Source organism: Anopheles ziemanni, chromosome 3 (assembly GCF_943734765.1).
Source record: "Anopheles ziemanni chromosome 3, idAnoZiCoDA_A2_x.2, whole genome shotgun sequence".
NCBI classification, from domain to species: domain Eukaryota; kingdom Metazoa; phylum Arthropoda; class Insecta; order Diptera; family Culicidae; genus Anopheles; species Anopheles ziemanni.
This window is the reverse complement of record NC_080706.1, coordinates 20,339,369-20,366,918: the sequence shown is the minus strand read 5'-3', so window position 1 is coordinate 20,366,918 and position 27,550 is coordinate 20,339,369. Positions and strand designations below refer to the sequence as shown.

Below are 27,550 nucleotides of genomic sequence, written 5' to 3'. Positions count from 1 at the left end.
ATGTGATTCATATCGGACTCAATTTAATTCGATTCAAGCTTGATTTGATTCGGTTTATACTTGTTGACGCATCGTCCATAATTAGACACGATACGAGTCGTTTTACAAAAGATGTGGTTGAATTCAGTTTATTTGATTAAAACCGCAAAGAAGCGTGCACACAACCGGCCGGAATAAACCACCTCTTTTGATTTCTAACCAAACGTCAAAACTAGCTTGGGTGGCTATCCCTGTGTTATTGCGTTTCTTTAGGCATCATATCGGTTCGAAATCCGTCGTCCAAGAAGCATCAAGAATGCATTCGAATGTTTAAGAATTATGTGTGAAAGATTACAACGGAATTATGTCTACCGAACTCCGTTCCTGTTTGGGACAATTGAAGTCCTGCTTGGATACACAGCAGGTCCCCAGAGCACGCAGTGTCATTGCTAGCATCACCCAGCTGATAGTGGAAACGACAACTGAAAGCCAAGCTGAAACCGGTAAGAACAGTTCCCGCCAAACACTCGATGTATTTCCTGTTCAATATATTAAAAAGCGACATTTTTCAATTGTAGAATACGCCTTGGAATGCTTATTAGACGCACCGAATAGTCTAATCGCGTTTCTGCAACGTTCGTTTAGCAACGCGAAACAATTGGCGAAGGTAAATGAAGATGTTTTCGAACTGTTTCGCAAGATGATCGAAAAGCACTCCGCACTGCTGCGCAAATGGATGGGTTCCATCGTATCAATAACGTTGCGTTTCATTCAATCATCGGCCGTGACGGCCCGGGAAAGGGAGCTGGCTACTTTGGTTCTGCAGGACGGCATCGCGTATGGAAGTCTTCAAAAGGATAGCTACGAACGTCTCGGACTGCTGGTGGAAGAGCTGCTTGAGGTGTTCCAGCACCGCAAGCTACCGAATCGTTTTCAACAGAACATGTACGAACTATTGGGCCAGCTGGCGAAGCACTTTCCGGAATGCGTCACCGAGCCGGACCGGCTTCGTGATGCGTTCCTAAGCACCGCCGAAAGTCAGCTGCTGGAGGAAAACTATCCCTCGCTGGTGTCGCTAGCGGGTGCTATAAGAGGGTTGGATATGTTCCTGTTTCATTTCGCCCCCTCTCATGAGGATAAGGAAATGCGCCAACGGTTGTATCTGCTGGTGAAGAAACTTTCTATCTGCGACGAGAGTCGTTCGGAACGAATCGTGTTTAGAAATGCACTGCAGCTGCTGGCGGACCACAGCCAACTGTTTACTATGTACCTATACGAAGATCACGTCCACTGGCAGACGGTTTTGGCCGGGAGGTGGATTAAATCATCGAATCGGGACGATCGACAAGTTGCCCTAACGGCCTTGTACGCGTTTCATCGGGAAGTAGCACGGGTACTATCGTATCCGGAAAGTGTTTCCGAAAGCCAGCGTGAATGCCCACGGACGAAGGACGTATTAAACCAATACCTGGCGTATTATCGGAAATTACTAAACTCCACCTCGACCGAGCGCTGGGAGATGCGTATCGCAATCCGAGGGTTCGGTATCATGGCCGGGCCGTGCCGTCGTGTGTCCGGTTCCAGTGTATCACTCAACGATCTACTGACGGACGTGTTGGATCGTATTGAGGGTATCTGCGGTCGTCCTTCGGCAGGTGATATGCTGGAATATTTGCCCGACTTTATGCAGGCACTGTCGGAAATAATGACACACGCCCTCGAGATTAGCACGGTTCAGCTTGCTTCTGTACAAACGATGCTTGTTGCATTAATACGAGATTTTTACCACCTACCTTCCGTACATCACGAGCTGATCGTGAAGTCGCTACTGTGTACGCTGGAGAACATCGGCAAGCTCGGAGGAAACGCCCTAGAGCACCTGCTCGACAATGTGTTTCTCCAGGGAATAATTTGGAGCTGTACGCATTCCCTTCCTTACGATCAATCGGCTCCTTCCACCGGAAACGATACTTCCCGCCCATACGATTGGAAACGGGAGCTAGTGACGTACAAAGCCTATCTCCCGCTCTGGCAAGGATTGTTGGAAAAATGCAACAAAAACGTCGACCAAAGTCCTATGGAGGATGCAACGTTATCGCGCGCCATCTATAGCACCCTCATGCGTACATTGTTTGTTATTGTCGAAAAGCTGGATCTATCGACGCGAAAACGAAGCTTCCGTGACGAGCTCGGCAAGCAACGTGAGTTGTTTTTCTGTGATCCCAACCTCGATCTGATCCCGAACAAACCGAAGGATTTTCACATCTTCCTCAACCTTGTTGATCTATATCGGGAAGTAATGTTTAGCGTTCGAACCGCAGTCCGCGAGATGTTCGTCGAATGGATTCGGCGATACTTTGAGCAGTTCGTTAAGCTATCACTACGGCATCCGCTGGTCAGTGGTTTCGTAAAGTTGATCGAGATGGGACTTGAGACTGCAGAGTCGATAGGATATTTTACTCGCACAAATGATCGCGAGACACAGCACGGGATGTTGCTGGTTTTCTACCTTGAGAGCACAATCCGTTCGGCCCTGCAGGCTACCGGGGAGCTGCAATTGGCCTGCCTTCGGTTCGTACTGAACACGCCCGCCCGCTTGCTGATGGCTTTCCTTGATGATCAACAAAAGCGTCAGCAACCCCCGATGGTGGCCGTTTTTCAGATAACCTTCCGTTTGGGTCGCGGTTTACTTTCGATCGCTCGGATCGGGCTCGGCTGTCTTGAGCGGATTGTGCACTTCAATGAACCCCCGGTGCGCCCAGACCAACGAGAGTCCCTTCTGCGCCAGGTGTTGCCCATGCTTGAACCGTACCTGCAGGCGCGTGACTCGACGCAATCGGCTGCGGTCAGTTTACGGCTGGCCAAATTCAAACGCCAAAGGACAGCAAACTTGACCCCGGGACGAATCGAACGGATCAAACAGCAGCACCGTATTGAGCAGTATATGGAGATGAGTGAACTGGTAGCGTTTCAGATGCGCGTACTACACTTCCTGGGTGAATTACAACCGAACGAGTGCTGCTGGATGGTTCCGGAAGACGGTCCTATTGGTGGCGCACTGCTGGCGGTGGAGGAACCTTCGCTAGTTCGCTGGGATGCGGACAGTGAGCGATCGATCGAGCTGAGGCTACTGTGCGCCAGTGGATCGCGTCCTTGTGTCAAGCTGGACAGCATCATCGGCCGCGTCTGTCTGTTAGCCGTGGAGTCGAGCGATCGAGCGACAAAATTGGCTGCATGCGAGCTACTGCACACCCTGGTCCTCTACCTGCTCGGTATTCACTATCAGGATCAGCTGCACGGATTATGGTGAGTTACTTGGGTGGTGAGAATAGAAATAATGTACTCTGTTTAGCAGAAATAAGATGCATTTATTTGTAGAAAATTGTATTCAAAACTAAACACAAAAGAATCATCATAAGGACTGCAGACACTACAATGGTAACTGTCGATGGTAGGTAGAATACGTCTTTTACTAGTACGTGAGTGCTGGCGGTGTTAAACAAGAATTGTTTGCGATAATTGCATGTACACGGGTGATAGTCCGAAATGGGCTGTCTCAAAACCGACTCACCTTCGGAATACCCGAGAATGTACAACCTATTTTTAATCTGTGCGAAATCTGAAGTCGTTGGTCCCGCTATCAGCTCCCCAACAAGATTTGTTGATGAATTATATTTGAGGCAACCTTTTATTACTACGTACCCGCCGGCCATTGTCCAGAAATCGATAACCGACAGTGCGGCCAGTTCACCTTCAGCCTCATCTCCCCGTGTCGTCAGAACGGACCAACCGGTGCAAGTTAGAGTAATGTTGAATATATGGTCACGAAGCGCTAGATGCAGCTCAAGACACTGACCCATCTGGGTCATGTTGGGAAAGCTGTTGAACGGGCTGTGACCCTCGTTATCCGGAACCATCGAGAGTAGTTTCAAGGTGCTATTAAACTCGATTAGGTTGTACCAGTCGATTGAGGGCGAAAAACAACTGTTGTTATCGATATATAATGGATAGTGTCCTGGCACGATGAAGGACAGTTGGATTAGTACAGCTAGCCATTGGTGGCTTTTAGACATTTTTAACACAGGGTTTACTTATACTGATTGCTAATGGTGTTCGGTACCCTTTTATATATTCTGAGTACATGCAATGATCGATTACGTTTTTTTGAGCATACGGTTGTCGCACAATAACCATCAAGTTACATGAATCGAAAACAAATGCTAGCACTTTATGCTTCTTTTATGTGTTTTCTTGTGAAAAAAATAGCTTTATAAGTAAAATCACACCCACATTGGTAATCAACGAGATTATGACACACATGTCCATCATGCATTATCGGCATTACATTCACCAATTTGTATACCAGTTCGTTACAAATAGACGAAAGCACATGTATTTTAAAGCGCTACACCGTGAAATAGTCTATCGAGAATATAAATTTCTAGAAAAATGTTTAGTGATAAGAGCGCATTAGATAATAATGGTTAAAAGGATGAAAGGGTACATGATGAAGGACTGGGAATAGTTGGAGTCTTTGAAATAGCGAAGGGGAAAGAGGATGTAAAAAAGAAGAACCTCAAGTTTAACAGTTTTAATTGAAGGTGAAATCGAATCAATGTTCGAAGCACGGGCTATGTTTTAAAGACTTGCGAGACGTCCTGGTGCTATTTTGATGGAGAAACTCTGCAAACCACACTATAATGTCCAGAAAAGACACCAGCAGCGACTTGAAACAAAACTGGATGGAACGGTTCTGTGCGAGAACAAAATGATACTACCTGACTCTTATAGGTTTATTATATTTTTATTTACTTTTCATCATATTATGCTATCTTATGCTTTTTATTTGCTTTTAATCAACTTCACCAATATACATAAGGCAAAAAGAACAAACCCAACAAACGCACCAATTCCAATACGCGATGTGGGAGTTAATACATTTCGTTTCGACCGCGATCTTTGAGTCGTATTTATTAAGAACTCATGTCGATAATTACAATTACACGCGTGATCGTAGGAAATGTCTTCTTTAAATTTTAAATCTAAGTACTTCGTTTGGTTTAATTTAGGTCTCAGCCTATGGAAGTCAGAAATAGACGCGGCCACTAGTTCTCCGATGCGCGAAAGCGTTGTGTTATACATGTAGCAACCCATTACGAAAATGAATCCAACATCGGATTTCAAATAGACGATCTGGGACGCTGTAGTCAGTTCGCTTTCCTCGCCCCCATCGTTAACCCACGGCACGGACCCGTTGACGCACGTCAGGGTGATGTTGAATACACGGTTGCGAAATCCCAGATGCAGCTCAAGGCACCGACCCAGCTGAGTTATGTTGGGGAAGCTGTTAAACGGGCTGCGACCCTTGTTGTCCGGTTTAATCGCGAGGAGCTTCAGGGTGCTGTTAAACTCGTCCAAATTATCCCACTCAAAAGTGGGCGCATAACACACGTGGTTTTCGAGTAGCACGAATTGTCCTCGCGGAAGATGATGCAGCAAGTATACAAGAACAAGCCACCGGAGGTGATGACGCATCGTTCGATGTATCGTTGGCTATGAGCGTGGTGTATGTACTAAAGACACTCTTCTTTTCAAAGAACACACTTGGAATGGAATAACTATCCATTGTCGATACGTTACGAGAGAGATAATGAATGGCACATCAGAAAGCTACAAATGATTCGAAAGTGGATAAACTTTTTCCAGTGCAATTATTCCATTAGATGTTATTATCTTTCATAGTGAAATCGAAACATATTGGAAATCTACTTTTGATTCAAAATCGATCTAAATCTTTCTACAGTGGGCATCAATGCCGCAACAAACGCATGGTCGTAGGAAAAGTCTTCTTCTTTCGTGTATAGAGTCATTTTATTTCAACATCGTAACAGCTACAACCATACAGACAAGTAGAATCGCAACGTACACCGCAATTTTGGCGTAAGGTGGTAGAAACTGTTCGTTTTGTGCCGGATGCAGAGTTTCGCCCGTTTTAAGCAAAAACACGTTGCGAAAATTACACGTACATGGATCGTCATAGGAGATGAACTGATAGTCGAATTCATAGTTGTCGAAAAGCGTTCGGTTTGTACGGTTTGTTAATACGGAATGAAGTCTTTCAAAATCGGCCACGGGAGCCGCCATTAGCCTTCCGTTGTTCCATTGCGTTTTGTTGTAGTAATAGCACCCATTCAGGACTATAAAACCCTCGTTTTCGTAAAAGTAGTCTAAGGACGAGAGTAAGGCAAGTTTACTTTTTCTGTCGTCGGCGGCCGTCTGTGGTACGGACACATTGACGCAGCTAAGAGTGACGTTGAACGTATGGGCACGGAAACTCACGTGAAGCTCGAGGCACTGGCCCATCTGGCTTATGTTTGGGAAACCGTTGAATGGGTTGTGTCCCAGGTTGTTCTGCTTTATGGTGAGTAACTTCAAGGAAGTGTTAAATGCGGTCAGCTTGTCCCACCGTTGTGTCGGCTTCAAGCACATGCAATTTACAACCAATATTGGGTTTCCGTGGTAGATGAGGGACTGCAGCATTTCCACGACCAGCCAACAAAGCCAACGATGTGTTAGACTCATCTTTATTCGGAGGCAACAATTTCTGAGTATTCAACAATTCAAGACACTAAACTATATGATTATGACTCTCCAAATAATGTAAGCTATTTGGAATTGGGTGCACATTGGAAATCGTTTTTGACGATCCATAACCAGGGAAACTTTCCCAGAACAACTAACAACTATTTCATAAGGCAATCATTTTAACTTCTGCCATCAATTACTGAAGGGCAGGTACTATATAAGTACAGGAATCCATTATGTCCTCAATTTCATCAATGAAGTTTGTTTCTTCACATTGCAGGTCACAGCTATGCCGCCATATGCTGCGGCTCAGTTGCGACACCGACCTGGCGGTGTGTCAAATGTTCGAACCGTTGCTCTTCCAAATCATCCACTACCTGACGCAACCGTCGAAGCTTAGCCAGCAGGGAACGAGCGTCCTACTGGACTGCCTGCTGAATGCCACTTCGAACGCGCAGAACACTGCCATCCGGGATCTAGCCGTTCGGGGTTTGCGTGAGTTTCTGCAGTGGACCAACCGCCAGAGTGGCACTTCTCGTTCGCTCGACGATCGTATGAAGGCCAAGCGCACGCTTCTGGAGGCGCTAAAAACGTATGCCCTCGAGTCGGACACTTCGCGTCGCTATGGGGCCGCGCTGGCGTTCAACAACCTCTTCCGGCTGCTCGCCCAGGACGACGGCCATCTGGTGCGATATTGGTTCGAGCTTACCCATGCACTGGCGGTCGGATTCTGCATGACCGAAGAGCAGCAAGGAGTGTCGGAGGGATCAGGTGGTGGAGGGTTAGCACAGTTTGAGCTGGCCCTGGACCACGCGGTCAAGATACTCGAGCAGCGTCGTGTACTCTTCAATGGACAGGACGTGGATCCAACACTGAAAGACCTCCGTCAGATCGTTCCACCGGCGATCGGTGGTGGTGAGCTTCAGCATCTCGTCTGCTGGTTGTTCCGTCAGTGTGCTGCCCGACAGCGGGTTTACAGGCGCAAATGTATGCAACTTTTTCCACGCCTTGCCGCTGCCGTGAGGGACGTGACGAATGGAGTGGAGTTTCTGCAAAAATATTACACTCCCGAGCTGGTTGATGCTGTCTGCCTTCACAGTGGTATCGTGCAGGGTTGCGGCCAGACACCGACCTTAGAGATCCTGCGGGAACGCACGATGGCACGCTCACCTGTCAACGACGTGCATCTTTGGCTGGAGTACTTCCTCGCGACGCTGGACATAATCTGTTGGTTGCTGCAGGAAAAGCTTCTTCCGGAGGAAACGTCCCGGCAGCTACTAACGCGGGTACTTCCGGTGGTACAGTACTTTCTACGAACACTCGTCCACGCAACCATGCAAGAACTGCTCGATCTGGTCAATCTGGATCATTCGATGGAGGTGGATTCAGCCAGCAGTCCCAAGCTACGAATGAACGCGGACAAACTGGTACGCTACGACGCACTGAAGGCGGCCCTGGTGGTTCAGATTGTCGAACTATTGGCGATAGTACTGGACAGCGCAAACACCGAGGGTGGATTCTCTGAAGATCGAATGGTTATCGATTTGATGGAGGATCACTCGACCGTTGGGTTTATTTTGAAGCTTCTGTTCGAGTCTCAGCAGTTTGGATTGGATTGCAGTGTCCCTGCGTACCACGAACTTGACGCGGATCGACGACTTTGGAAGCTCCTGGAAGCACTAGTTCTACAGCTAACCAATCGCCAGTCAAGTTTTGCGCGCGAACTTTCGGAAAAAGTACTTGCTCTGGCCGAAGGTTTTAGTGATCGCATAGATGCCCTTCTACTTCAACGGACCATTGGTGAGACTGACCAAAAGAACGTGAAAGGACTACTGTTCATTGCGAAGCTCCAGCAGCAGTCCGTGGATGGATCAAAGGCTTTAATGTACGATTACCAGGAGCGACTTCATAAAGTAGCCCACAAACTGTTGGACGCTTGCTACAAAAACATCGCACAAAACGGTGCGAGGGTCATGCTGGCTCCTTCTGCCGCCCGCTGGGGAACGGGCTTGCTGCAGGCCCTTTTCGGTTTGTCGACCGTCGGCGGTGATCGTGTCGACGAGACCCTCCTAAACCGCACCGTCCAGTACAGCTTGAACTGTGTCAAACTGCAGCCCAACATTCGCCACGGGCAGCACTTTGTTAGTTGCTTTGGACCGGCTATATTCGGTCTGTTTCTTGCCAATCCGTCCGCGTGCATGGCCGCCCTTCTCGATACGCTCATCGTGGACAACTTTCTCGCTATCGTACAATTCCTGTGCGGGTTGATGGAATACCTCTACCGAACGCACCCTGGCGAGGGAGAACGGTTGCGAAAGCTGACGGAAGCGATACTGCTCGGTTGGGATTGTATTTACAAGTGTTCGCGGGCGCAAGCGAATCGTTTCGGCGAGGTCGATCTACAGCTGATCGAGCTGATGGGCAATGTGGCCATGGTGTGCCCATTTCCGCTACACGAAATTTCCACCAAAACGGGTCCGACCTACGAACGGTGGATTATTGAGCTGCTCGGCACTGCCAGTAATCCGATCGCACTGAAATCCAAAGCGATCGTACTGCTGCCGACCCTACTGAGCGCGGAGGAACGAAGCGATGCTCAGGGCAGCGGACCACTCGAGGACGCACTGGAGGTGCTCCAGACGACACACTTTCCTCTCCGTTCGACCGAGTTTTCCCCGAACAGCCCGCAGCGGGCCGAATTCATCAACTGTCTCGAGCGTCTGCTCGATGCGCTCGTTGTGTCCTGCTCGCCGCTACTGTTGCGCGCCATCATTCAGATGACGGCACCGGATGGCGAGGGAAACGTGGCCGAGCGGCAAGTACGGGACGCGATCGAGCGCTTCTTCGGTGGACAAACCACCGACATGCAGTGCAGCCGGTTGCAGGAGATTTGGACCCTGTTTGAGAACCATTCATACGCACCCACCGTGAGGGCGACCGTGCTGAAGCGGTACCTCTGTACGGGTCTGTGGCGTTGCAGCTACGATACGATCACGGCGTTTTATAGACGAAATATCCGCTCCATCTCGGAAATGGCGAACGTGGAGCTGCTTGGGCGCTCGGGATGGGATCTGGAGCATGCGTTGGTTGATCGAGCGGCCGCGTTCCGTTTGGTGGAGCAGTACGCCGCCCTACTACCCAAGACTATGCTGCTGGCGGAGAACTGTACCGTCGCGGGTGAACTCTATGAGGCGGGAACGGGAGAACCGGTACGGGCTAAGCGGTTGATAGGAGACTTTAGCAAACGGGCATACAACGTGCGTGCGATACCGTTCCGCACGGAGGATCCTAAGGTGGCAGAACTCTACCGCCAGTTCCAGTGTGCGGCCTACCGCGCCCTAGTGGCGCTGATCTCCAACACCAACGACAACGCTCGCATGTACTCGGTGCTGATCTTCCGGGAAACGCGCGACAAGGGTGAGTTCCTCTGGCGCCTTCTGATCCATTGCAGCAACGATGCGACTTACCTCGAGTCGGGCCAGGAGTTCGACGAAACGCCACGGATCATTGAGAAGCGGGTCGCCATACGACGCGAAGATCTTGACGCTACTACCCGCTCCGATCGGGGCCTGGATTCGGTGGTGGCCGAATCGTCCCTCAGTCAGCAGGTGTCCCGGTTCGATTTGAACAACTCAGTGATGCTTTCGGCCCGTGAAGTTGCCCTGCGCGAAGCTACCGAACTTTCCAAGCGTCAGAAAGGTACCCTGTCCCGTGTGTCACTGGAACGGTCGAAAATTAACGATCATGAAGTGATGGCTACGGTTTGTGGGTGCATTCGGCATATGGCCACCGCCGGTATCACAACTGAGCCGATCGTACGCTTCATTGTGGATTCTCTTATCGATCCAGGGCAACCCAAAAACGTACGCCTGTTTCTCGCCAAGGTGATCGACAATTGTCGCCGGGAGTTGACGAACCACGCAGCCCTTCTACTTGCTCCGCTGATGCAACTGATTGTGGATGGCCAAATATTCAACGGGTTAAACACACTCGTAACGGATCTGATCGCGCTTATCTTGGAGTGGAGCACACGCAGACCTCCTTTGCCAGCACCCGGGGTCGTGGATGAAAGTGCCTCGTTGGCCAGCGCACTGTTGCGCTTCCTTATGAAGCATTGCTGCCAACAGCTGGGCAGTAGCGTACGTCAGCAGGTGTTTCGATTGAACTTAGAGTTGATCAGAGCGCTCATTCAACAGTGGCACGATGTGCTAACCATTCCGACAGAGCTTCTCTTCGTAATGGTCACAAACCGGGACGTTGGTTCTTCTCAGTCGGAAGACCGGTCCCAGTTTGAACTGGCCGCTGGCATACAGCTGAGCACTATCGTGCTTATAAACGGTGGCGGCCGTCTCGTACCCTGGAGCGAAAGCAACCGAGAGGACTATCTTCGTGCGGTTCTGGAATGCTTAGATGCGCCCAACAACACTATCTACAAACCGGCCGCTCAACTGCTTGGGCTCTGCCTTGCACGTCTCTACCCCGCCGGTGTGCCGGAAGATCAGCAGGAACCGGCAGGCAGCCAAGGCGCAGATGGGGAGGACTTTCTTACGTGCTGCATTAACCTGCTGTCCAATATTAATCGCGGGCAGGGGCGAAAGTTTCTCGAAATTGTGTACGAAATCAGCAAAGGGTTCCCGTCCATTGCCGATCCGTTTCTTTCGATCGTGAGCTTCCGCATTCCCACGGCAAGCGCTGCGGAAAAACGGATAGGTTTGGAGCTACTGCTTGGTGGACGTATCGAACGATTCCGCAATGAGCTGTACCGGGAACTTGTTTCGTTGGATTTGGCGCAGTTGTTGCGCGATGCCGATCTTCAGTTGACCACACTGCATCTGCTCAATCGTGCCCTTCCGGTGCTGGTCGATGAGCTGCAGGAAATCCAGCAGTTAATCGACCCTGTTGGTGGGGTGGCAACGCAGCGCACTACCCAACCTGCGTCCCGTGCCGTTGCGTACGAGATATTGATCTACATTCACCAACATCGTGCCGGCGAGTTGTCCGACGAAAAGCGTCAAGCGGTGTGGAAGTACCTGCTGCAGGGGTTATGTGAAACGGACGACACTACCACCGACTCGACTTTGGTGTCTTCCGTACGTACACGTGTTTTGGAATATCTTATGGAAAGTGGGAAACTCCCGGAAGATGTCAGGGAGCGGTTCCTGTATCTTCTCACCGAACTATATGATCCCTCGATTGAGGCGGAGTTCCTTGGCAGTGCAGTGGCGCTACTGTTCGATCCTGCTATTCGCTGCCGGGAGTCCAAGGATCGGCTGTTTCTGCATGAGTACATCAGTACGGACGTAAAGTTCCGTGAGTATACCATCGAGACGGGTAGTCGGCAGCGCCATTCGGCCACCGTCCTCACACCACTGTTTGCGGAAACTTCTTCCCAGCGTCAGCTGCAAACGTACATAACTGGCCGCGGGTCGCAGATGGAGCAGATGATAAAAGCTACACAGTTTTCCGGTGTCGAAACGGACAACTCCGAGTTCGAGCCGACGCAGGATCCAACGAGATACACCCTAGCAGGGGATTCGTTTGCGTTGCCAACACAAAACTCGCTCCTGTTCGAGGCCAGCTCGTTGCAGCTCGATCGCAGATCGCAAAGGAAGGCAGGAGGAGGATTCACCCCGGAGGAGGAGCAGGTTCCCAACATGGAAGAGCGTACGTTTGAGCGTTTACGGAAAAGAATTCTTAAGGATAGTGAAGCGAACAGGCAGCGACAGACATCGTGGGCCGTGGGTCGTCATTATTCTACCCAGCGGAAACGTACCGAACAGCGCCGCGCGGGTAGTTCCCGGGTGACCCTGTACCGTCGGTATCGGCTCGCCGATTATCCCGATCTGCAGATTAACCTCTTGGCATTTCTGTTGCCGTTGCAAGCGCTCTGCCGTCGTGATGCCGCATGTGCAAGGCAAACGTTTGTGGCCATCTTCAACGGGATCGCGGACGATCTGACCGGAGAGCAACCTGGACCTCGCGTCGAGTGGGATCGATTTGTTCAACGTCTCGATCGCTCGCTGCAGCACATTCTCGAGTCGACGAAAGCGTGCGATCCGAACCTGTTCGGGAGTTTGATCGAGTTGAGCCTCGGGAAGGCATCGGGAAGATTAACGTTGTCCCCGCGGAACGTTGCCTCGGTGGCGGGCGTGTCCAACATGCTCACAATGGGTGTGCTTTACGTGGAAGGCAAGCTTACCGACGGTTCGGAGTTTGACGAGCAATCGGTAAGGGCCGGTGGTTCTCATGCGTCATCCGAGGCGGATCATTGGTTGCAACTTTCTTCCCTCTACCATACGCTCCGGGAGCACGACGCCGTGGCAGGAATCTTTGGCGACAAGCTGGATAGTAATCCGCGGCTACGGGATGCGATCGAAATGGAGGCCCTGGGACAGTACGATCAGGCGTACCGTGCGTACAGTGAACTGATCGCAACCACAAGCCCGGCACGGGTCGAAGAGCGCAACTTTTGCTACAAATCAGCGTACGATTGTCTGATGCGGCTTGGACAGTGGGATGTGCTGCTGGAGGAGATCGGCGGACAGGTGACCGGTCACGACGAGCTGTGGACGGACGAGTGGAACCAGGATAACCTGCTGCCGGCCTACATGCACGGCAATGTCCGGCTGAACATGGCGGGTGATGAGCGGGGCCGAGAGTTTTGTCGGATTCTGGACGAGTGGATGCACATGCCGCCCCGTGCGGAACACATCCAGCAACACTTTGGCGAGGAGCTGACGGCGTTGAATCTTGCGAGCGGGGAGCTGGTACGGGCTCGATTGTACGCTGAGCAGACGGAACGTCAGTTTTTGGAAGAGTGGCACTGCGCCGGGGTTCTGTCGGACCTGTTCCGCGTCGAGTGTTTGCTCGGCGTGCGCAAGGTAGTTGAGTTGCGCGCCTACAGTGAACTCTTGGAAGGTCGGGGTGAGGTAAAACGCTTGGTCGATAGTTGGCGTCAAGCAAAACCGAACGTGACCGATTCCCTCATCACGTGGGATACGATCGTGGCCCACCGGAGGTTTCTGGTGGAGCAGCTCGAGAAAAAATCTCGCGAGACCCCTGATGGAGAGACGACACATCTATCCCAGCTGTCCGAATTGCTGTTCGAGCTGGAACTGCACCTACTGGAGGTGGCTTTCGAACAGAGTAACATGATCTACGCCGGGAAAATGATCCAGCGGCTGCGTGGCGATGAAGCGGACGGAGCGATAAAACGTGAGCAGCTTCTTCGACGGCGTATTGCCCGGATGCGTTACGACCGTGCCCGTCTAACCCGCGCATCTCCAACGGATCCCTCTCAGTTGCTTAAAGGATTCCGCCGGTTGGCGCACTTGACTACACAATCGGCCCTCGAGCACCTCGACGAACCACCCGTTCCGAAGGCGATGGGAGCTGCTTGGGCGGAACTTTTCCACTACGGTGAATCTTTCCACGACCGGGTGAACGATGCCGTGTTGGACGTTATCCGCGTGACAGCGGGAAACGCTATCCGAAGCGAACGACCGAATGAAGCCTTGCGGCAGTTTACAGTCCACTGCCTTCAGCAAAGTATCGACGCGATCCGGAGTGGACTAGAACGTGGCGGTACCTCACCACACGAGCTAGCGGACGCTTACTTCCGCATGGCACAGTACAGCTACGAGCAGCTGGACACCGAGCAACCGGAGCAGGTGGAACTTCCTGCCGAACGTCAGCTTGTCACATCATTACTCCCCGCCATACAGTACGGCTCTCGGGAAGCCCGTCAACTATTTCCCGTCCTATTGCAGTTGCGTAACCTGCACAATGGTAAACTTCGCCAAGAATTCGATGAGCTTTCCCGCTCGGTGCCATCATGGAACTTTCTTCCCTGGATTCCACAGCTTCTGTCCTACCTCAAGGTCAAAGCGACGGATGTACAGACTGATGGTGGTGGTGGAAGCTTCCTTGATGAACTTCTACTCCGATTGGCCACCGATTACCCGATGGCATTGTACTTCCCGGCAAGGATAACACTGGAACAACACGGATCCGTCTCGGAACGACCTTTTATCGGCCGTTTCCGTGCTGCCTTAAAGCACCCCACAATGGATCGATTCGTGGATGAGCTGTGTCGAGTGGTAATGCCCGAAATGCGACTCCTTGCGATGCTTACCGGGTTGTGGCAGAAACTAACAACCTTCTCCAACCCGGAAGACTACCGGGCGTATATAGAACGGGCCGTTGAGAATGTGTTCCCGGTGGAAGCGAGTGACAATCGGTACGGAAAGGCGTACCGGGCGCTGTGCCCGTACGTCGTGCAGTGGCTTTCGTTGCGCGATCTTCATCCGGACACCGAGCAGGAAGCGATCAAAGAACGATTGCGCGGAATGGAGAGTGCACTGAAAGCTCTGCGACCGCGTGCCCAACAACATCGCGTCCAGTTGGAGGATCTTTCGCCCTGGTTGGCCGACTATCACTACAGTGGCCAGCAGCTTGATGAAACGATCGAACTTCCCGGGCAGTATAACACGATGAACGAACGTCGTCCAACACCCGGCGTCCAAGTGCGCCTGGTGAAGGTGTTTCCGGATCTGATCGTGTACGGTACGCTTCGGTTACCGGTGCTGATAGCGTTTCGCGGAAGCGATGGCCGACAGTATCGATTTCTGGCAAAGTACGGTGAAGATCTGCGGCAAGATCAGCGCATTCAGCAGCTGCAGCAGGTGATAACGAACCACCTGCGGTTGGATCGACGCTGCATGGAGCAACGACTTGAACTGCGTACCTACCAGGTGGTACCGATACGGTCCGATTTTGGGATGATCGAGTGGCTCGAGGGCACCGTATCATTGCAGCAGATTGCGGCGCAGGCCGGTCCGCGCTACAACCCTTCCAACGATCGGGGCCAGGCGTACGTGCGGGATCAGTACGCGAAGTTTCTACGAGTCGCCTCGAAACGGGTATCCGCCAGTGTGAGCGACGAAGCTGTGTCGCGACTCGACTCGCAGGCACTGTACGGACAGGCTGCGTCCCATTGCCCTCCGGCCCGGTTCCGGCTGAAGTACATCGAGCTGTCGCAGACGATACGCGGGGACACACTGAAGCGTGCACTGTTCGATATGACCACCTCGCCCGAAGCGTTCTACCGGCTGCGGATGAACTTTGGTCGCAGTCTGGCCGCGATGGACATCACCTGCTGGGTGCTCGGCATCGGCGATCGGCATCTGTCAAACATCGTGCTTGAACGGGCCACCGGCGATCTGGTGGGTGTCGACTTCGGTATCGCTTTCGGGGCGGGTACACGTGATCTGGGTGTTCCGGAGTTAGTCCCGTTCCGTCTGACGCCCCAGTTCGTTGGCGTGATGGAACCGATGCGGCTGTCCGGTGTCCTGCACAAGTGTCACCTGTACACGTTGCAGTGTCTGCGGGACGCGCGGAAATTGTTGCGTGCTTGTCTCGACGTGTTCATCCGAGAACCAACCGTCGATTGGCTGGAGGCGGCACGGGCAAGATCCACTGGTGGAGAGGAAACGGGAGGGCCGTCGACGGCGCACGGTTCGACGTGGCATCCAGAATCCCGCGTCGAGACCGTAATACGGAAATTATCCGGGGCCAATCCGAAGCGGTTGCTCCTGGAAGAGTTGCGTCAGGGTGTAATCGCCGGACAGCGCAACTTTTTGTTGGGCTATCGGGCGATCGTGCAGGCGGCCACTGAGTTGTCGAGCAAGCTGGCGGAAGAGTCCGACAATCCGGATCAGCTTTCCACCGAGATGCAGGTCGGTATGCTGTTGGAGCTGGCCACCGATGAGAAGTTGCTCGGTATCGCTTATAGTGGATGGTATCCGTGGTTCTAGGGAGGCTGTTGTTTATTTCTGTGAGTTTTATAAGTCATTATTGTTGGAAATAAGGAGGTTTTAAATCACTTGTGTTAAAGAAGATTCGCCGACAAAATAAGAAAAGTATTTATAAGTTAGCTTCTATACTTTATTTAACTTGATCAACTTCGAAATGATAAACTTGTTCCTCAATACCAAAATCTATACAAAAGTACCAAATGTATCAGCACAACGATAATAAAATATGCCTATCTATGAACTATTTTCAATAAGGCTTGTGACCTAATAAAAGAACATACTCGCCAATAAATGTAATGGCACGCGTGGTCGTAGAAAAAGTTTTCTTCTAACGCGTACAGTGTCATTTTATTTAACCTTAGTAACAGCTACAACGATACAGACAAGTATAATCGCAACGTACACCACAATTTTGGCGTAAGGAGGTAGAAACGGTTCGATTTGTGGCGGCTGCAGAGTTTTGCCCGTTTTGAGCAAAAACGCGTTGCGAAAATTGCACGTACACGGATGGTCATAGGAAATGAACTGATAGTCATGCTTATACACGTCGTAAATCGTTTCGGCTAGTGCGGATTGAAGTCTTTCAAAATCGGCCACGGGAGCCGCCACTAGCTTTCCGTAGTTATATTGCGTTTTGTTGTAATAGTAGCAACCACTCACTACAATAAAACCCTCGTTTTCGTGATAGTAGTCCAAGAACGAGAGTAAGGCAAGTTTACTTTTTCTGTCGTCGGCGACCGTCTGTGGCACGGACTCATTGACGCAGCTAAGAGTGACGTTGAATGTATGGGCACGAAAACTCACGTGAAGCTCGAGGCACTGGCCCATTTGGCTTATGTTTGGGAAACCGTTGAACGGGTTGTGTCCCAGGTTGTCCTGCATTATAATGAGTAACTTCAAGGATGTGTTAAATGAGGCTAGCTTGTCCCATCGTTGTGTCGGCTTCAAGCACATGCAATTTACAACCACTGCGGTGTTTCCATGGTAGATGAGGGACTGCAGCATTTCCACGACCAGCCAACAAAGCCAACGATGTGTTGGACGCATCTTTATTCGGAGGCAACAATTTCTGAATATTCAACAATTCAAAACACTAAACTGTATGATTATAACTCTCCAAATAATGTAAGCTATTTGGAATTGGGTGCACGTTGGAAATCGTTTTTGGCGATCCATAACCAGGGAAACTTTCCCAGAACAACTAACAACTATTTCATAAGGCAACCTTTTTGATTTCTGCCACCAATTAATGAAGGGCAGGTACTCCTCTACATAAGTGTAGGAATCTTTAAGACTTGTTAAGAGAGTTTCATCAATGAAGTTTGTTTCTTCACATTGCAGGTCACAGCTATGCCGCCATATGCTGCGGCTCAGTTGCGACACCGTCTTGGCGGTGTGTCAAATGTTCGAACCGTTGCACTTCCAAATCATCCACTACAATGTAGTGGACGACTACATGGACTGCCTGATGGATGCAAGTCGGTCATCTACTATCGTTATGTAATATGTATGCCAGCCCAATGTATGGTGTTGGTTATATGCTTTGCCTTCGTGAAACTGTAGTATACTAAAGTGTAATAAAACTTTATTATGTACATATATTCTATCCTGAACATCATTCTATGGTGTGTTCAATTAACGATCAACATTTTTAAAACAGTTGTTACGCTGTTGGGGTGGAAACAACAACATTTATTATTGTTGTACCGTAAGCATGATCGAAGCCTTACATTAATTTCTCACTTTTATTCAGATTAAACAGTATGAACTCTTTATTCATTCTGCCATTTTTGGTTGTGCACGTGTGTCCTTATGTCTTATCGGTCGATTCCGCGGTGTTTGGTGCAACCGAGTTCGCAGTGAAAGCTCGTTTGCAGTACATTAGTCCGCCAACGATAAGCACCGGTACGGTGCAAAGCAACACCACGTAGAGGACCGGACTGCTGGCCTTCTGCGCTGCGACCTGTGTTTCGTTCCCGGCTCCCCTCGGTTGCCCATCGGCGCAGAAAGGCTCGGGCCCGAGCTGTTCTAGCGTCGGAGGTTTTTTGCGCGACATGTGCACCACATACTCGTTGAGGAAAAAACAGCTTTCGCAGTTGGCGGAATATGAGAACGGTACCATGCCCACTTGGGCTAGCTTCGAGCGCCACCTGGGCAGCATCTCGGCGGGGCTGGTGTAACTGCGCGGCTCATCAACGTCCATCAGAAGCATCTGACCGTGATACGAATGCGTCGCATTGAACTCCGCGCAACTGCTCAGCTCGAACCGGTGTTCGTCGTACTGCAGGTAGATGAGGTTAGCGAGCATCCAACGGACACTTGGCGTGTACCGGGGACACTGGTATTTTGCATCCTTCCTCACGGACGAACCATTGCACCTGATCGTTATGTTGATGGCGTTATCCACATTGCTTAGATACACCTTAACACAGTTGCCAAATTTGTGCATCATCGGAAAGACGTTGAACGGATTGTGTCCAACTTGTTCCCCCATCATGGCGACAATTCGCGCCACTCGCTGCATATTACCAACTTGAAGCCATGGGTTGCCCTGAATTAAGCACTTTCCAGGGATTAACATAGCATGCACACTACAGCCGAGAAACACCACAAAAAATACAGGGCTCATCATGTCCTCTGTGTCAACCGAACGACTGAAGATGGAAGTGGCCTGACAAGAAAGTGGATCCAACTTCCAAGCACATAGTTTCGTCGAGATGCAATAGGTTTGAGTAGTTTCTTCGGAATTAATTATCCTTTATTCGTCATACCGTCAAAGTTAATCCAATGCCACGTCGTGTGGTGACGTAATCTGTTGAAGAGTTCGAACCGTACGCCTAGAGATCCATTACCGGGCGAAGAGTGGTGGCAGTTCTGCTATCGTCAGGTACCCGGTATGGCCGGCCATTGTGTGCGGGGCGTTCGAGGTGGTATACTTTTTGCTTTCCCGTGGTGTCTTCGTGTCCTTTTCGGTGTCGGTTTTCTATGGAAATGAGGGTAATAATCCTGTTATAGTTTTCAGTATACATTGCACACACACACACACTCTCACTTCGGGCCTACCTTCGTCTTGAGGAAATCGAATTCCATCACCGGTACATTGCGCGTGCGGACGCATTCTTCGATCTGTAGCACTTCCAGGTTCTGCACCTCGGTAAACCCGTGCTTCACTAGGGTCTCGCAGACGCGCATCGTTTGTTCGATGCAGGGTGAAAACGAACAGATGCGACCACCTACAATTAAAAGCAAAGGAAGGAAACCAGGATACAATTTGAAGCATTTATTTTGGCTTGTTGTAAGTATTGAAAAAGAATGGACACTCGTAACACGATCAATATTTAAACGCTTTAATCAGAGTTTAGTTTGTATACAAGATTCCCTTTTTTCAATTTTCTCTTATAATAAATAATTCCTCCCACATTTATTCGAAAACAAAACTTTGAAGACAAACACATTTAAAAAATCTCAAAAAACGGCGCTTTTATCTCGAAATTGAGAACACCTGTTCAAAGTGGAGAGTCAATTATGGACAAAAGTAAATCAATATTAAATTCACGCGCCTCGGTGGGAAAAGTGCAATAAATCTTCCCTGTCAGGATTGGCATGAGCTTTAACCGATCACCCGCCCCCGTTCGCCCTTAGCCCACCGGCGGAACCTGTCATCGAATGGTTCGCGCATTGGCGATCTTAACGATTTCGACATCGATTTCGCGCAGAACCATGCCTAACCGGGGGATCTTGCGCGTCTTGTCTCGGGGCAGGAGTGATCACTTCCACGGTAGCCTTTCAAGCTCCCCTTCCCCGCAACAACCTTCAGCAGTGTATAGAAGGGCAAAGTGGGGCGAAAAACATGAAACGAATCCTCGTGCGAATGCGCCATGAATAATGCAACGAAGTGGCAGTCTCATTATCGTTATCGGACAGCCACTGACAGATGAAATAAAAGAAGGGCACTGCATGGGGGATGCACAGTACATGCACACAATCCCGGAATCACGCGGAAACTGAGCCAATACACTGCCCGAAAGACTGGTGCTTTTCGTTTGGACTGTTACGATTTACGTATTGAAGGCGTTTTATGAAAAGTTTTATGAAAAGGAAGCAATTTTTCATATCAATGAAATGGTGATAAAACGAAAAATTTGTATAGTTTGTAGAATCACCTAAGAACATGGAACTTGTTTTAAGCTTTCAAACTTCTTTCGATCATCTCTACAAAAATTTGAATTGTGTTACATTTACGCGAAAATTATGTAAACAAAACAGAAAATGCGTCCATATTTGAAACAAAAAAACCAAATCGATTAAAGAAAAATCAAAACCGGTTGACTCCAGCCTCCAAGAGGAAACCCAACACACAAACTTTATTTGAAGGTGCAACCGTTTAACTCAAAACGCGTCTCATGAATGAAGTGCATTTCAACACCCTTGACACCTCCTTTCACCAGAAGAAAAGATGAATTAAATATTCCCTCCGTTACCTTGGAGGCATCCTTATCCTTGTGTTCCTCATCCATTAACCCTCCGTTTTACACGTTGATTGTGACGCGTGTTTTTTAGTACCGCCCCGCTTCCACTTCGACACAGAGTTGATTCCGTGCCGAAGCACAGTTTGCCGCTGGACGCTGTGCTCGCAAAAAGGGTGTTGAGTTGAGTGTTTCCAGTGCCGGAAATCAGTCGAAATCGAGTCTGACAGATAATCGACTCGGTTCGAAATTTGCTGTTGTTATTTGTCGAAATTCGTCCAGCGGAGTGTCACACACAGCGATCGGTTGTGATCGGTGAGTTGGAGGATATATTTATGTTTCGAAACACTTTTTCACCGCATCCAAAGTCGATCCACTTCGTCAAACTGGACTGCAAGGGACACGATTTGGAGAAGCTGCGAGATGAGATGCGCATAAATAATCGTTTCCCACCAACCGATCGACACACCCGGTTTTTTTCGTTTCATCCCTTTCCCACAGGAAGAAGGCTTGGACAAACGAAGCCGGTGGCCCCCGAAAGGCGCAAAGTGGTATCAATTATCTGTCAACATCATTAGACCGGATGGCAACGATACTGCAACATCTGCTACCGTCATGGACTTTGCGGGTAAGAACTTGACGGTCGGCGGGTGGGAGGAAAGTGACCGCACAGCTGGAGCTCGCTGGGTAGTTTTTGTTGTACCCAATCCTTTGCGAAACTGTTCGTTCATCGAACGTATTAGTAGAATGTAGAGTTTCGCATCTTGAGTTTGTCGGTGCATCGCGTAGCATTTCCGGAACGTGGATATCGATTATCATCCGGAAATGGAAGCACCGGTCCAGCGCAACCGTTTGGGACCGGGCATGCTGTGCCGGTGATGAGCCGTCAACGTACGGGGGTACGGTTGGAACTATATTTAGGCATGACGAACTGATGGATTCCTTCGGGAACTCCCGCTGCCCGGTGGGTTGCCATTAACTGTGCCGTAACATCGTTGCGAAATGGGGTTCGAGAGGCGTAAATCAGAAACTGGACCAATTGAATTTAAAGGGGCAAAAGCGTTTGCAGTTAAAAAGGAACATTGGTTTACAATGTTGCAGACGCAGACGTGTTTATATTGGTTTGATGTTAGTATTATTTCTTTGAAGAAAACATTACATTAAGTTGTTTTAATCAATTTGAAGTGTTTGCGATTTAAACTCAAGCGGACAAAATCAGTCAAAGGTCGATTTTGAAATCATAAATTTGGATCTTTTATCATAAGAAAACTCCAATTTGTTAATGTTGTTTAAGGCAATTACGGAAATCTTCTCTTGGGCACAGGTCCCACGCTGAACTGGCTGGCATTTGGCCGCTCTGTTCTGTGGTAAGTTTGGCGGCTAGCTTTTCTCTTTATGTCTTTATAAGGAAATTGACTAGTGTTCCGTGTTCCCGTGTGGGTCCCCGAGCGGCCCCATTCGGTTGACACGAATCCTAGCGACATTTGAACTCCCCCCCGTGAATCTATGATCTGTCCCGTTTCTCTCTGCTCCTGCTTGTAGAGTATGATGTCCGGCGGATCGGCTTCAATGTGTGCCAATTTCTCCCAGCACTTTCCCATCCTGCCCACAGGTTCAACGAATTCGATTCGGACGATCGAAGCAATGCGAAGACGCGAACAATCTTCATTGCCCTGTCACAGGGGCTTCACTGGTCGTTCGTCTTGCGAGTCTTTGATCTTTGCACGAGAGCCACCCGGGGTAGCCGTGCCGTCGCCGTGGTCCGGCAAGCGTCCTCTCCCGGGGTTCGTACGCGTAGGACAAACACCAAACCTGACACTCCTCGCGGGAGTCGAAGTCGGGTGACTTTGTAGTTGCCCGGATTGCCGCAGCCATCCGCTGCAATAGTGCAAAGTTTGTTAATAAATCATTCAATTCACCGATGGACCGATCGATCGATCGATCGCTTGTGTCTCCTACGCCGTCGGCACTGGGTCGGCTTCTGGGCAAGAAGTCTTGTACGGGTGAATGTTTGAATCGTGCGTAGTTTGTCCAAAAGCGACCCAATACCCACCACAATATCGGCAGCGTGGCTGGGGGCGAATGATCACCTAGTACGACTAATAAATTCTACAAGCTGTTATGAGCTGGATGAGAGTACGATACTGTTGACGATGCGTTTGTTACTTATTGATCATTCAAAACGAAAAACGAAATGATCATCATGCGTTTCTATTTTTGAGAATAATTTAACATAACTCATAATAGTAAGATTATCATATTTTGGAATGTTTTAGAAACTGAGAGAACTTTGCAAATCATGAATCAATAAGCTGAATATAGCTGATTTGTTTTCAAGCCTGTCATTTATAAATAAAACAGACGCTTGAAATATCGATCCTTCATTGTTTTAACAGCCATTCAATCCAACTTAACGTTAGATCAAGCTTCCGTTTTTCACAAAGGTAGATGAGCTTGAAGCTGATTCGAACAGCTTTCTCTAACTCGCTGTCAGGTTAGAGAATCATTCAGCTAATAAATGTGATAAATCGTGTAAAAAGATGTAAAAATTATCCTGTAAAAAACAAAAATGGCATTCCAAAAGAATTTAGTTCAAAAATAGATAATTCCCATTCATTTTCATTTCCCGAAAACTTGCCCCTATGAATGTGTTCCTTTCACAGGTGTTGACGATGTTGCGACATCACGAACGACTCTCCGTGATTCGTTTTGTGTTTGTCGCCTCCCGTCGGTGGGGGTATTTTATCTATTCGTTATCCTCCGAATAATTGCCCATTGAACGCCGGACCGCCGGACACGAGGTGCAGATGGAAGGAATCTTTCTATGTTTTGACGCAACGAAACACAGTTGAGCAGTACGCTGTCCTGTCAACGGCTTTCGAGACGCCAAGGCGGCACTTGCCAACTATGGCGCACGGTTTGGTGCAGCGACGTTTGCAAAACCGGTGTTTTTCCCGAACCCGTGCCACGTCCATCCGGGTCCGACGTTCGGCAGTCCACTTTCATGTTCGCCGCAAAACGATGGACGTGTGTGAGTGTGGTTGGATGAGGAAATAAAAATTAATTAATCGAGTCCGTATGAATGCAATACTGGCCGCATGGCAGGACTTGCGACCATTGAGTCATGCATCGTACGAGTCGAATGGAAGCTGGAGTATGGGCCCAGACACTTGCAAAGGTAGGGGCATTGGGGGAAACACGTGTATTCTGGAAGAACTTAAAGTTTGGGTTTACCTTAACAGAATATTTTGATGTTGAACTCAATTAAGTCTTGCAAACTTCAAACTGACTATTGAAATTGAATAAATTAAATTTATTTAAAAAAGAGAAATTACTGGATAATTCGAATAAGCTTTTCTGGCAGCCTATTAGATTATTCAAGTGACATTTTTTTTAATGTATATTTTTCGTCTACTAGTTGTTTTTTAAATGACCCTCGTTGGTGGATAGGTGATACGAACCGAATAAATGGTTGATATGGACAATTTCAATTCCAATTCCGGACAAACTACACCGGCAGAAGAATTATGTTCGCTCCGTTCTCCATCACTCTCCATCACACATTGGTTTCTTTGCTGGGCAAATAAACGTGTTCCTCTGCAAATCACAAACAGTTCTCCCACTTGGTCGACTCCCTAGGCTACATGTAGGACAATACGCGCTCTCGCCGCCTGCAGAATCCGGTTCGCGGGGATTTAATTCAATGTTTCTGCCTCCTGTCTTGCCGGCGCCCTTTTTCTGCAAGGGACCGTCGCGTGTGCACGTGGTTCGGAGAGGTGTCAAGAGAGTGGTGTCGATCCCCACCATCGACCGTGGACCGTTCTTTCGCGTGTGACAATGTACATAAATTCTACCACCCTGGCGGACATAGTGTTTTCTGTCTGTTCCGCTTGCTAAGTTCGGCTCTGACAGGGTCCAGCAGGAGAGTGCACTAAGCCTGGCCGTGCACCTTTGGACCGGACTAGTGAAGTAGAGATCGACTAGTGCCTGACGGTTGAATAGATGAATGGTCCCGTTCGTCCGCGTCAACCGGGTCCCTGATTTTCTTTATCACCTTCCGGGACGCACGGTGCGCCTTTCGCACGTTGGGCTTTTCTTTCTTCTTGGCCGCCGTTGCTTGATGTTTGACGGCACAGATTCGATGTAAAGAGGGGACAAACCTACAAAAAAAAAACTACTTCTTCGAAACCGAACTACGGGCCACTATTCTGTCAACTGCAGCGGCTTCAAGCCATATCTTTTTTGCCTATGTTTTTAACTCGCATCAAACAAACAAACAAACAAAAAACCACTGCATTCTAGAACCGCTCCCGGGGAAGTGGATATGCAAATCTGGCACTGGTCTTTGACGGTGACGGCCGCCGCATTGGGCCAGGTCCAGGAAGGTTGCTAATAAATGATGCCAATTTTCATTTTTGCTTAATTTGGTCATACTTCGAAGGGAGACTGGAGGGGGGCATTGAAGGGCTGAATAAAAAAAAAGAAACACCCGGTAATTTAACCATATCTGCACTTCAAAGGTTCACCGTCAAGGGGACCGCCACCGCTGGTGGTGAATCATGGTGCTAGGAGGGCTGGCCGGCGGTCCTGGAATCTCTAGGATATCTTTCATGCCAGAGGTGCCCCGTGCACGGTAAGGTGGTGATTGATTTTGCAATAGGAACGATTCTAGCAACGTTGAAGAATATTTATTCATTAGCGTGGTCAAGCAAAAGGCCGCCGCAGACGACAACGGAGTAACAGCGTGGTACAAGCACGTTATCGTTTGCTGGGGGTTAGGATTTGTCCTATGTAAATGAGGAGGCACTTAGGACATGCTGTTATCTCTTCCCGTTTGACGAATTAGAATATAATTAGTTATCAACATATTTTTGAAGAAAAAAGTTCACAGAATAACTTGTACAAAATGTTTTGCATTTATTCCGTTACGTAAATTCTAATTCGAAAAACGATAAAAATGTACACTTGGCTTGCTACGTAAAATAAATCACGATAAAGCTGTACGTTACTTCAACCAGTGTAATTCTGCCCATCAATGCTTTCCACTCGGACAGGGTGCGTGTTTATAAACTTATAATCCAGGTATTCAAAAATCAATTTCTGTATTGCACACCATGAAAAAATAACCTGATTCGTTACCGATATCAATTTATCAACAGCGGAACAGATCGTTTATGGGTTAAGATGTATTTCTTGTTGTGGTGCGAAAGTACGTAAGGTCACTTGTACCAGCATTATTCTCCGGAGCATTTATCTTTTCTTGATCTTCGCACCGGACCACCGTGCTACACGTGTGAGCCATTTTTGCGTACCGAATCCGAACGGGGTGACCAGCGGGAGAGCGATTTTTGCGATAGTGCCCAGTCGGGATCGTTTATGCGCCCGACGTTATTTATGGCGTCCGATAAATCATGCCTCTAGGGTGCGAGTGAAATTAATTGTTAACTGAATAACGTGGCCACTTGGTTGGGCGCAATCGGTTCTGGTGCCACTGAAAGTGGCCGATACACCGCTAGGAGAATGTGTCACCAGGACTACCGTTGGTGTAGTCCGCAATGGATTGCGACGACAGTGCCTTCCGCTGCACCGACAATCGTTGGGGGAAGAAAAACCATTATCGCTTTTTAATTGGAGTTGCGCTTACCTTCATTTTTCAGCGCTTTCGCGGCGTACGGAATAGCGAGCTGGGGCGCCGGCAGATCGAGAAACACGGCATCCGCTTTGCCATCCAGCTCGTCGCCGAATCCGTGCTCGCACACGTCCCGCTGCCGCACGGTAACATTGTCGCCCAGTCCGTGGGCGGTGAACTCTTCGCGTGCCTTCGCGACACGCTCTTCGTGAAAATCGAACGTATACAGATGGCCCGTGGGGCGAATCGCGCGCAGGAAGTAGTGCGAGAGCGAGCCGGAACCGGTGCCGGACTCGATCACGACGCTGCCGGGCCGCACCTCCAGCTGGTACAGAATCATGCTGATGTCGGGGGTGTAGAGAATCTGCGTCCGGTGGGGTAACGTTTGAGTCCAGAGCTCCGGATTCGGCTGCAGGACGTGCGCCCAGCCTTTGGTGAGCTGCACCCGGGAACCGTAACGCACACCGATCAGATCGCATACCTTCAGCGCACCGAAGCTGGTCTGAAACACGTAATCGATCATTTCGTTCTTTTTGTTACGAATCTGCCGCACCGCGTCGATCGTGTGCATTAGGGCCGGCGTTAGGTAAAGCACTACGGTGTCACCCTCCGCAATTACTTCTTTAGGACCAGCGAAACTCATCCTTATAGAACTATCTACTAGGCACGTTAGAAAAGCACTATTTCGCAAAGTTAGATAGATAAACACGGTTCGGTGATAAACACACGATTATAAAAATACCGGCCGGACGACTGCCGCATGCGGTTTTGTTTACAATGCTTCAAAGATAAACATCAGTTTGACAGCTGTCGACAACAGGTCGCTCAGTTCAAGAGTGAGTGTTCGTCGGGCACTCAGCGAGTGCTTTTCAATTTGGTTGAATTCTGATTGAAAGGTCGCGTTGGATGACAAATATTCAACGGGTGCACGTGGTGTTATATTTTCGGTAAATGGCCATCCCATATCGTTTTTAAACTCAAACAAATAGTTTTCTAACGTTATTGCTTTTCTTAAGTGCAACAATTGGTTTTCTTACATTATGAATCGGTTTCGGATAGATTTCTTTCGATACACC

The 27,550-nt window shown here is 49.2% G+C and overlaps 2 protein-coding genes across 2 annotated transcripts; one reads left to right on the top strand and one right to left on the bottom strand.

Annotated features, from left to right (window-relative positions):
* Nucleotides 1-343: 343 nt before the first annotated feature.
* LOC131286027 (DNA-dependent protein kinase catalytic subunit-like) lies at nucleotides 344-16,379 on the top strand. The gene is made up of 3 exons (XM_058314885.1): nucleotides 344-482; nucleotides 558-3,285; nucleotides 6,845-16,379. The coding sequence occupies exons 1-3, from the start codon at nucleotides 344-346 to the stop codon at nucleotides 16,377-16,379; spliced, it is 12,402 nt and encodes a 4,133-aa protein (XP_058170868.1).
* Nucleotides 16,380-19,206: 2,827 nt separating this feature from the next.
* Nucleotides 19,207-27,147, bottom strand: LOC131287501 (tRNA (adenine(58)-N(1))-methyltransferase catalytic subunit TRMT61A). Its single transcript, XM_058316554.1, has 3 exons — nucleotides 26,490-27,147; nucleotides 19,443-19,612; nucleotides 19,207-19,362 (listed from the first exon to the last, which is right to left on the bottom strand). Exons 1-3 carry the CDS (start codon nucleotides 27,115-27,117, stop codon nucleotides 19,228-19,230), a joined length of 933 nt encoding a protein of 310 aa, XP_058172537.1. The 5' UTR covers nucleotides 27,118-27,147; the 3' UTR covers nucleotides 19,207-19,227.
* Nucleotides 27,148-27,550: the final 403 nt, after the last annotated feature.